Source organism: Pyrgilauda ruficollis, unplaced genomic scaffold (assembly GCF_017590135.1).
Source record: "Pyrgilauda ruficollis isolate IOZ18807 unplaced genomic scaffold, ASM1759013v1 scaffold148, whole genome shotgun sequence".
NCBI lineage: Eukaryota > Metazoa > Chordata > Aves > Passeriformes > Passeridae > Pyrgilauda > Pyrgilauda ruficollis.
Genome location: NW_024513432.1, coordinates 974489 through 985760, shown reverse-complemented (window position 1 = coordinate 985760; position 11272 = coordinate 974489). Strand labels below are relative to the sequence as shown.

General features: G+C 58.5%; 1 protein-coding gene across 1 annotated transcript; it reads right to left on the bottom strand.

Moving 5' to 3' along the window:
• Positions 1 to 985: 985 nt before the first annotated feature.
• Positions 986 to 11266, bottom strand: MAP2K2 (mitogen-activated protein kinase kinase 2). The gene is made up of 11 exons (XM_041460746.1): positions 11141 to 11266; positions 9871 to 10081; positions 8444 to 8590; positions 7828 to 7905; positions 7402 to 7453; positions 7190 to 7314; positions 5653 to 5866; positions 4843 to 4907; positions 4088 to 4149; positions 3513 to 3558; positions 986 to 2778 (listed from the first exon to the last, which is right to left on the bottom strand). Exons 1-11 carry the CDS (start codon positions 11224 to 11226, stop codon positions 2668 to 2670), a joined length of 1197 nt encoding a protein of 398 aa, XP_041316680.1. The 5' UTR covers positions 11227 to 11266; the 3' UTR covers positions 986 to 2667.
• Between the last annotated feature and the right edge of the window lie 6 nt (positions 11267 to 11272).

Here is an 11272-nt window from a genome sequence, read left to right as displayed (position 1 = left end):
AAATCAGCTGTGGACCCCCCCCCCGTGAGGCTGGGCGGGGGGAGAACCCCAAATTCCCCCCAAACTGAACAGGGGTGGGGGATCCTCTTAGCCAGTCTGGCTGGGCACCCCCAAAATCCTCCCTGCACCCCCAAAATCCCGCTGTGGCACGAGGGTCGTGGTCACCCCCACCCTGGGGACCCCACGGGACCCCCCCCCAATTCCCAGCTGGCACCACCAAAAGCTGGCACAGCTCCCAGGGGGGCAGTGAGTCCATCCCGGGCACCCAGAGCCACGGGGGACCCCAAAACACCGGGAAAAAACAAACCAGGACCCCCCAAAACAGCACCACGGGAGCCTGGAGTCAGGGACCACGGCATGGGACCCCCAAAAAACGTCCCAGAATGAGCCTGGAATTAGGGATGGCACCAAGGGAACCCCAAAAAATGTCCCAGAAGGAGGCTGGGATTAGGGATGGCACCAAGGGACTCCCAAAAAACGTCCCAGGGGAGGCTGGGATTAGGGAGGGCACCATGGGACCCCCAAAAAATGTCCCAGAAGGAGCCTGGAATTGGGGCTGGCACCGTGCAGGTGTCACCCCCTGAGCCCCTGCATCGTTCACAGCACAAAAACTGCAAAATATTTTCCCATTTTGGGGCCCAATTTGCTTTTTTTTTTTTTTCTTTCTTTCTTTTTCTTTTTTTTTTTTTCCCCCAGCTTCACCCAGCTCCCGCTCACCCCAAATACCGAACACTCCTAAATATTTTTTCACCCCCCCCAAATATTTCCAGTTGGATTCAGGTCCTCGGATTCCACATCCATCCCGTGCCGGGATAATTCCGGTGTCTCCGGCTTCCACTGGAGGCAGCCGCTGGCCAGCGAGCCCAGCACAGCCCAGGGAGAGCCACCGGCACCTCCCGAGCTGCCAGAGGCAGCGCTCCCGGCCGCAATTCCGGCTCCAAAAGGGTTAAACCCACCCGGGGCACAACCGAGGAGAGAAAGCACCTGGAAATGTAAAGTGCCGTTTATTTATTATTTTTCCCACCCCTCCCCATCCATGATGAAAATATCGAGTTTTTAAAAAAAAAAAAAAACAACCAAAAAAAAAATTAATTGCACCACCAAACTGCTTCATCCACGCTCTCCTCCTCCTCCTCTTCCTCCTCCAAAACCCAGCACCAAAACCTATGGAAAATAACCCGAAACTTGAGGAACCTTCCCTGCTTCCCACATTAAATAAGAGGCAAAATCCATCCCATCGAGCACCCCACGGCTCCAGGGTGGCTTGGCTGGGCATGAGCTGAGCCAGCAAGCACAGACCCCTCAAATTTGGGGTGTTCCCCCCAAAATTGGGGTGTTGCCCCCCCAAAAAATTGGGGTGTCCCCCCTTTGGGTTGGCCCCAGGCAGGGCAGTGCCTTTGTCCTGGGCTGGAAAATAGGAAAGGAAAAGAGATGAGGGATTTAGGGTTACCCAGCCCTGGTAGTTAATTTTTGGGGGGGCTGCCATGGTGGGACTCAGGGCAGGCAGGGGGATGGCAGCTGCCAGTCTGAGTGAAAAACAGCCAAAAAAAATAGAAGGAAAAACACCAAAAAATTCCCACTAAACTTCCCAAATCCTCATGGGAGGGGCTCAGGGGTTGCCAAGCCCACATGGGGAATAATTCACCCCAAAATCCACGTGGGGGGAAGGGAGGGGGTCGGGGCCTGGGGGCTGTCCCTCGGTGGGAGGGACAATCCAGGGACAACGTGGGCTCGGGTGGGCTCATCCCTGGCCAGGGGGCTCTGAGAGGGAATCCTGGAGCTCTGCCACATCCACAATGGCTGAGGCCAGCCCTGGGATGGGCTGGAGGCAGCTGGAGGGGGAAAATGCAGCCTGGGGGGTTCCCTGTGCCCCCCACGGGATCAGGAGAGGGACCCCAACCCCTGCAGGAACAGCCGGGCTCTGCCTGCCCCTCTCCAGGGAAGGAAAATCCAAAATCCACACTCTCCCCTCAGCTGGACACTGGAAAGTGGGAGCCATCCCCATCCCATCCCCATCCCATCCCATCCTCATCCTCATCCCCATCCCCATCCCATCCCCATCCCATCCCATCCTCATCCTCATCCCCATCCCCATCCCATCCCCATCCTATCCCATCCCATCCCTCCCTCCTCGGCCCCACGGGTCCAGCCCCTGCCCTGAACATCCAGCTCGGACAAGGCAGGTTTCAAAGGAACCGTTTAAAGCAGGCAAACAGGGATGTCTGCTCTGCCCCCAGCCGTGCCCCCAGGCAGGACAGTGACACTGCTCCAGGCCACCCTAGGCAGGGTTTCTCCATCCCTGATCCCACCGATTCTCCATCCCAGAGAGAAAAGCAGGGGTGAGGTGAGGCAGCAGCTGCCCCTCACCCCCTCACACCCCCCCTTAACCCGAACACATTTCCAAAACAACAACAAAAAACCGAACCAAAACAAAAACAAACCCAAAATAAAGAAAAACCAAGATAAGCAGCACCACAATTCCCAAGTGTCAGGAGCTCCAGAGCTGGAGCAGAGGCCTGGAACTGCTCCCCACACCCGAGGGGAGCCCCGGAGGATGGAGCAGCCCCCGGGGCCGGAGCTTTGGCGCTGGGAGGGAGGAAGGAGGGGCAGCTGTGCCCTGGAGGGAGGAGAGGAAGCGGTGCCAGAGGCAGGAGTGCCAGGCCGGGCTCACACGGCAGCTCGGGTGGGAGTGCTGGGCTGGTTCAGCCGCAGCGTCCGGCACAGCCAGCCCGCGAAATCCACCTTCTCCACCTCGGAGCGCTTGATGAACGTGTGGCTCTGCAAGCACAGGGGAAAACACGGTCAGGAACACCCCAGAGGAGCATCCCAGATCCCAAAACGTCAGATCTGTGCTGTGGGATGTGCCCTGGAGAGGGGGGAAGGTGCTGGTGCCACAGCTGAGGCAGGAGGAGAGGATTTGGGGAAAACATTCCTCCCACCATCACAGGGAGGAATTCCTTCCCAATCTCCCACCCAGCCCTGCCCTCTGGCAGTGGCAGCCATTCCCTGTGTCCTGTCCCTCCAGCCTTGTCCCCAGTCCCTCTCCAGCTCTCCTGGAGCCCCTTCAGGCCCTGGCAGGGCTCTGAGCTCTCCCTGGAGCCTTCTCCTCTCCAGGTGAGCACCCCAGCTCTTCCAGAGGGGCTCCAGGCCTTCCTCTGGACTCTCTCCAGGTCCTTGTGCTGCTGGAGCAGAGCTGGAGGCAGCTCTGCAGGTGGGGTCTCACCTGAATCCCCCTTTCCCTGCTGCCCAGGACTCTGCTGATCTCTGGGATCAGAGCACAGCTGGGATCCAGCCCTCAGTGCCACCCCCCTGCCCAGGTGAGGAGCCAGGGCTGTGCCAGCAGGGCCTGGCCAGGCTCCCAGCACTGGGTAAAGGGGGTCAGTCCCTCCCTCTGCCCCACCCTGAGCTCAGCCTGCCAATTCCCAGCCTTTGGAGCAAGAGGGATGGATGGGGCAGCAGCTGGCAGAGCTGGTGCCACCCCAGAGCAGCAGAAAAATCCTCTCCCCACTCACCATCAGCATCTTCAGATCTGCTCGTTCTGCTGGGTTTTTAATTAAGCTGAAATGAGAACAAGAGAGGGAAGCCAAGGTGAGATTCCTTGTGGGAAGGTGGGGATCAGGCTGGAGAAGCTGCAGCTTCCCCCAAAACCCCTCAGGATCCCAGGAGAGAGATCCCTGCCAGCTCAGCTCCCAGGGAGAGCTGCAGGATCCATCTCTTCCAGACTGTGGGGACAAACTGTGCCCTGCAAATGGAGAAAAGGCCCTAAAGCTTGGCAGGAATCTGGGATTTAATATCCAGTCTCTGGTTCACTGGGAGCTCTGGCAGCACCTTCAGGTGTCCCTGTGCCCCAGGATCTGCTCCACCACCCCCCTTGCCAGGCTCAGCTTTAGAAGGAGCTGGGATCCTGCTCAGCAGCCCCACACATAAATTGCTTTTATTCCAACCCTTCCCAAGGCAGGAGCTCCCAGCACAACGTGGGATCAGGCAGGGAGAGAGAGAGATCAGGCAGAACACAGAGGGTGGAGCTGCAGAGCTGTCAAGGAGCATGTCCAAGCCTCCACCTTCAGCCAGGAGATGAAATCCTCACCATTTATTTACAAACTCCTGGAAATCTTGCGTGAAGACTCCACTTGGCAGCTTGGGGGGTGGCTGTGGAGAGAAGGAAAAGGGGTTCCTGCACCACTCCTGTGTTACTGTGCCAAAAATCAGTGTCAGCTGCAGTGTCAGGGAGCTGTGCTCTACAGCCACTCTCATCCTCCTCATCCTCACTGCTTTTCCAGCCAGGAAATCCCTTCCCTGCCACTCCTTCCCCTGCTGCTCCAGCTCCCTCTGCACCCAGGGGACCCCACACTGAACCCCAGCCAAAGCTGGGATATCACCAAGCATCCCAATCCTAAATCCAGCCTGACAAATCCCAGCTCTGGCCGTGCCTATGGCTGATGAAACAATCCCAAAATGAGAATTTTCCATCACCCTGACTGTGAGAGCTGTCCTTGCAAGCTGGGTAGGACAGGGGGGATGGCCTCTTAAACTGAAGGAGGGAAGGTTTAGATGGGATTTTGGGAAGAAATTCCTCCCTGTGAGGGTGTTGGGGCCCTGGGATGGAATTCCCAGAGCAGCTGTGGCTGCCCCTGGATCCCTGGCAGTGCCCAAGGCCTGGCTGGAGCAGCCTGGGACAGTGGGAGGTGTCCCTGCCATGGCAGGGGTGGCACTGGATGAGCTTTAAGGTCCTTCCAACCCAAACCATTGTGGGATTCCATGAGTGACCGAACATTCCAGATCCCACCCTGACTCAGCAGAGCAGAACATCCCTGTGGAAGCTGTGGGAAAACAAACACCCACCTCGTTAACGATGTAATCCAGCAGCTCAAAGATGGCCATGGCAGGCCTGGTGTCCATCCCGTGCCCTGGGGGGGGACACGACACAAACGGTGCTGAGAGGCTGCTCAGGGCTCAGTTTGGGGTGAAAAACATGACTTTGGGGGAGCTCTGCTGGGAGAGGCTGAGGAAACTCCCAGGGGAATTGAGCCATGGTTAAAGAGAAACCAAGTTCATTCCCAGAATTTGGATTTCTTTCACCAGACCTCCAGTCCAGATTTATTTATGTTTGGACAGCACCAGACCATCTACTCTGGCTGGCTGGCAGCACTTCCAGAGCCTTCTGCTCCCAAGGAAACGGCTCCAGCAGAGCCTCCCTGGAATCCTGCTGCTGTTTGGTGCTTCTGTGAGAGCTCCCAGCAAAGCTCTTCCCAAAAAGCCGCCTGAGGCCTCAGGAGAACCTGCTGGCAGCACAGGCAAAGCCTGAGGAGCACAAGGGGCTGTGACAATAGTTTGAGGGACATTCTCTCCACGGGAGCCACATTCCAGCTGCACCCACAGCACGGGGAGGCGCTGAGAACGGGAATAACATTTTTGTGGGACTAAGGAACCCAGGGACAGCTCCCAAATCCATCCTCAGAGGCCCCTCCGCAGGCTCCCACCTGGATTCCACCAACCTGCGGCGGGGTGGGCCGTGCTGGAGCCAATGTGGATTTCCCTCCAAAGATTCCCAGCGGAGCCTCCTCCAGGGCAGCTCCCCCAGCCGCCCCAGCCGGACCCCAACCCCTCATCCCCCATGGAAGCGTTGCTGCCGATGCACACCACAGCCCCTACCACTGACGGGGCGTCCTGGGGGCCTGGCCCGCGGCGAGATGCTGGGGGACTCTCCCTCCGCCCCGTCCACCACAGGACGGCCAAAAATTGCTTCCAGTTCCTTGGAGTCTGGCGGGGGGATTGGGTACCTTCCGATCGACAGCTCCACTAGGGACAGCCCCATGCTCCAGATGTCCGACTGCACCGAGTAGTGCGTGCCCTGCAGGCGCTCGGGCTGCGGGGAGAGCAGAGCTCAGGGCGGGGATGGCGGGGATGGGGATGAAGGCACTGGGAATGGGGATAAAGGCATTGGGAATGGGGAGAACAGGGATGGGGATGATGGCACTGGGAATGGGGATGATGGCACTGGGAATGGGGATAAAGGCATTGGGAATGGGGATGATGGCACTGGGAATGGGGGATGATGGCACCCAGGGCACAGGGAATGGGGGTGACATGGAATGCTGGACCCCAGAGCATAGGAACACCCACTGACATGGGATGTGGACCCCCAGGACACAGGAACATGGGGTAACATGGGATAGTGACACCAAATACAAATATCCTGTATGGATGAGACTCACTCCAGTGCCCAAAGGGGCTCCAAGGGAACTGGAGAAGGACTTTGGACAAGGGACAGGACACAGGGAATGGTTTCACATGGACAGAGGCAGGGATAGATGGGATATTGGGAAGGAATTCTGCCCTGGCAGGGTGGGCAGGCCCTGGCACAGGTACCCAGAGCAGCTGGGGCTGCCCCTGGATCCCTGGCAGTGCCTAAGGCCAGGTTGGAGCAGCCTGGGAAGGTGTCCCTGCCATGGCAGGAGTGGGACTGGATGGGCTTTAAGGTCCTTCCAACCCAAACCATTCTGGAATTCTGTAATATCCCAAAGGCCTCTCCAGGGAAAGGACAGTCCCAGAAGGATCATGTGCAAAGGGGATGGAAAAGAAGAATGATGTGCAGACAAAAAGCACTTGGAGCATCTAATCCACACTCCCAACTCAGCAGCATTCCCAGCTACTTGTGTTTGGGAACACCCAGCAGGAATCTATTTCTCTGTGTGCTGAAATCTAAGGAACTCAACTTATCCATAAAAATGTATTTCCCTGCTCTCTGCTGTTAACACCCAAGAGGAACCAGAGGAGCAGAAAATCCACTTGAGGTTATGGCCATTAAAAGAAAAAATCAGAAATAAATCAATCCATGCAAGTCATCCCCACTGGCAGCTCTGAGGCAGCCTGGAGCCAGGGCCTGGGAGCAGAGGGGGCAGGATTTTTAAATAGCCCCTGTCTAACTATAACTGCACTTGAATAACCATTCCCAAAATACAGGAGCAGCTCAGACCTCAGGATCCTTCCCTGGGAGGGTGGGCAGGCCCTGGCACAGGATCCCAGAGAAGCTGGGGCTGCCCCTGGATCCCTGGAAGTGTCCAAGGCCAGGCTGGACAGGGCTTGGAACAACCTGGGACAGTGGAAAGAGTCCCTGTGGACAGGATGGGGATGGAAACAGCTGAGATGAACCCAAATGACCCAAAAACCCCAGCTGGAAGGAACTTACAGACATGTAGGACCGAGTTCCCACAAAGGAGTTGGCCATGGAGTCAATGAGCTGCCCGCTGACCCCGAAATCACAGAGCTTGATCTCCCCTCTGGAATTCACCAGGATGTTGGAGGGTTTCACATCTGGGAACAGCGAGAGAGGGGAGTGTGAAGGTGGCTCTGGGTGACACCTGGCACTGCAGGCTGGGATTCTCAGGGTCCTGCTCTCACCTCTGTGCATGATTTGGTGCTTCTCCCGCAGATAGGCCAGGCCCCGCAGAACCTGGGAGGAACCCAAAGGCTGGATGAGAGCAGAGCTCAGGGAACAGCTCTGCCCTCAGCCCAAGGAGAGCTGCCCTGTGCTGTCCATGTCCCTCAGGGTTTGCAATTCATCCCCAGCTCCATCACAGATTTTGGGTGAACCACCCAAAAAAAGCTTCTCCCAAACCTCCTCGAAGTGATGCCAACATTATCCAGAGGGGTTGGAGGTGGGGAAAGGGGTTGGGAATATTTCCCTTTTGCTCTGGCCTCTTGGCCCAGGAAAGTGCAGCCCCCAGGACTGGGAAACACAGAAAGCTTCCCAGGGCAGCCCAGGAATTATTCCCAATCCCTGCCCAGCAAATCCTCCCTGGAAGCCTGAGCAGCCCCATCACTCACCGCTATACTGACTTTGCCCAGGATTTCCTCAGGAATTCTTTTGGCTTCTTTCAGCACTTGATCCAAAGAGCCACCATCCTGAAATAAAGCACATGGGAATGACCAACACAGCAATTCCCAGCAGGAAAACAGAGCAGCTGGATGTACAGGGGAGCAGATGGTGGGTGACCAGCATTGAGCACGCTCCTTTTTCAGCCACAAAAAAATAAAAGATCTGGTGATCTGAGCTCAGGTTCATCACTGAAAACTGGTGTTTTTAGCAGTTCTGCTTCTTGCTGTTGGTTCTTTGCTTCCTTCCACCAGTGGAAATGCCAAGTTGGTGCTGATTTGGAGCAGAAATAACATAGTTCTCCACCAGAAACAACAGAATTTGTTCACTCAGCCTCTCAGCAGGCTCTGCAGAGCAGTGGGTTGGCAACATTTCCGTTTGGCCAAGCCCCACACTTGCTGCTTCCTCTTCCCAAAAGTCGCTGTCTCCCTGATCCCGAGGCCTGAGCAGGAATGTGTGGCTCCCACCAGGAGCAGAGTGGGCAGAGCAAGCAGCTGCCAGTGGCCCAAGGCACCGGGCTGGCAGGGAGAGGGCGTTTGGGAGGGTGCAGGGAGGGCAGGGCCTCACCATGTGCTCCATGCAGATGGAGATCTCCCCATCACTGTAGAAGGCTCCATAGAAGCCCACGATGTAGGGGGAGTTGCACTCGTGCAGCACCTGCAGCTCCCGGATGATCTGGTTCCTGATGGCTGGTTTGATTTCCAGATGGATCAGCTGCCAAGAGAGGAAACAGGCAAGGTGTGACTCCTGGGAAGGGAAAGAACTGATGGGCAGCAGCCCTGAGTGCTGGGAAGAAATCACATCTTCAAGGGAGGCGCTGCTTTGGAGCAGAATTTTTCCCATTTGCAGGCTGATATTAAGGATGAAGTGCCAGGACACGGGGAATGGTTTCCCACTGCCAAAGGGCAGGGATGGATGGGATATTGGAAATAAACCCTGGGAGGGGGGTGAGGCCCTGCAACAGAATTCCCAGAGAAGCTGTGGCTGCCCCTGGAAGTGCCCAGGGCCAGGCTGGACGTGGCTTGGAGCAGCCTGGCACAGTGGAAGGTGTCCCTGGCCACGGCAGGGGTGGCACTGGGTGGGATTGAAGGTCTCCCCAACCCCAACCCGTGGGGGATGCCATGCTGCAGGCAGAGGAGAGCTCTGTGCTGCCTCAGCCACGGAAGGCGCCGGGATTGCACTGGACACGGGTGGAAAGACGAGTCAGGAGTTTGATCTCAGCCCCTCTGAGTCAGCAGCCAGGAGCATTTTCACAAGCTCTGGAGGTGTTGTAAGAAGGTGCTCCCAGATCAAGGAAACCACAGAAAAGAAAAAGCCCCTGTGAAGGTTCTGCACAAGAACGAGCAGCGGCTTTTGGGGCCGCACGTGGGGTCAGAGCAGAGCAGGGAGGGAAACAGCCTGGGCTGGTGAAAGGAGGCCCTGCCCAGGGGGCTGGGTGAGCTCTAGGGCCCCTTCCAACCCAAACCACTCCAGGAATCCATGATCCCAACAGCAGGAGGGAGGAGGGACTCTGGAGGAGGCAGAGCAGAGGTTGTGCTGCTCCTGCCAAGCACAGCCTTTCCCAGCAGGCAGATGAAGCAGCTCCTGATTTTCTACTCCGTGGCACCACAGGAGATGTTCCCAGTGAAGCCAAGCCTGAGAGGAACCTCTGTCCCTGCTTGGAGTGACCTTGGGATGTGTTTAATGGGGCTGAGGGATGTGTGTGCCAAACCCATCCTTCCCACTGCCACGACCTACAATCCTCAGGAGATCCAATTCCAGTCGCTTTGTCCATCAGAACTGGGAAAAAAAATAAAACTCCTGTTTTCCAGAGCCCAGGGATCTGTCACTGGGAGCGCAGCCTCTCCCAAAGGAGACAGCTCCATGTGGGAGCTCTGCTCCTGACCACGGTGAGGTGGTGAAGGTGCAAATGCAGAGAGAATCCAAGCAAACCCAGCCCTGCTGGAGGCAGGCAGAGCTCCAGGTGCTCCCCAGCACTCCCAGCCCCTCGTTACCTTGCGTGCCATAACGAGCCCTGAGGGTTTGTGCTGCACTTTGGTGACCACCCCGCCATTGCCAGCGCCCAGCTCGGAGATCCTCTCGAAGTCGTCGTCCTTCAGCTCCCCAACTTTGGCTTTCTGTGTCAGGAAAGCTTCCAGGCGCTTCTTCTGCTGCTCATCCAGCTCCAGCTCCTCCAGCTTCTTCTGCAGGTCCACCAGGTTAGCCCTGAGAGGGGAGGAGGAGATGGGAGACGGGCAGCACCGGGGAAAGAAAGGAGGATGCAATTCTCAGGAAACGATGGAAAATCACCCCCTGACATGTCCTGAGCCCCCCACAATGGGATCACCTGGACAGGGAGACCTGGAGAAGTCCCTGCCCAACACACAGAGCCCCTCTGGAGAGGAGCTTGGGAGCACCAGGTGTTTTGGGAGAGCCAAGGAGCAGGAAAAATCCTTTGGCCCTTAAAGAGGCAGCAGCAGATGCTGCTCCCTGTCCCGGGGAGCCAAACTTGGCTTTGGTGTGTAACACGAGAAGGGCTCTCCATGGGGTCCAGCAGCTCTGTGACACCCCCACCCCAAATCCTGAGCACAAAGGGGGGTCTGTGCTGCCCCAGCACCAGCTGCTGAGCCCCCACTGCCTGTGCCAGCTCCAGCTGCTCATCCCAGTTGCTGCCACCCCCTTGTCCCTCCTCACCCACAGTGGGACATGTCGGGAGGGTCTCACCCCATCCCCTCCACCCAGCACCCCAGTACCCCCCTCCACCACCTCTCACCCCACACATCCCATCTGCTGAGCCCCCACTGCTGCCCCAGACCCCGGGTCCCCATCCCAGCTCCAAGCTGGGGCTCCAGGCCTGGGCCCGGCCCCCCCAGGCCTGAGCTGCCCCCTGCAAACCGGGGCTGCCAGAGCAGCCTCCCCCTGCCCATCCCACCCCTTCTCCTCCGGCTCTGCCTCCCTGAGCCTCACCTTCCCCACACGGCCCAGGCCGGGCCCATCCAGCCCCCAGGCCGGGCCCAGCTCTCCCGGACCTGTCCCAGCTCCCCCAGGCCTTCCCTGGTCCCCCCGAGCCTGCCCCAGGTCCCCCCTCAGACCTTCCCAGGCCTCCCCAAACCCGTCCCGGCTCCTCCAGGCCTTCCCTGGCTCTCCCCACGCCCCGCGCCCGCCCTGCCCCGACTCCCCAGGCCCGGTGCCCGCTCTGTCCCGGCCTCCCCGCTCTGCCCAGGCCCGGGGTGCCCCCCAGGCCCAGCCCCGCTGCCGGGGCGGTCCCGGCCGGGCCTGACTCACTCTGCGGAGCCGTCGGGGCTGGGCCCCTCGGCGGCGCTGGGGGCGATGTTGAGGGCGGGCAGCACCGGCTTCCTCTTGGCCGGCATGGCCGGGCCGGGCCGCGCCTGCGGGGCCGGGGGGGCGCGGCCGGGC

Excerpts from the sequence above, each read along its gene's own strand:
- MAP2K2 (XM_041460746.1), bottom strand. The coding sequence starts at position 11,226 with ATGCCGGCCAAGAGGAAGCCGGTGCTGCCCGCCCTCAACATCGCCCCC. Across the intron at positions 5,867-7,189 it reads GAACTCGGTCCTACATGTCT|CCCGAGCGCCTGCAGGGCAC; the intron begins GTAAGTTCCTTC and ends CTCTCCCCGCAG. Across the intron at positions 4,150-4,842 it reads TGGATTACATCGTTAACGAG|CCACCCCCCAAGCTGCCAAG; the intron begins GTGGGTGTTTGT and ends TTCTCTCCACAG.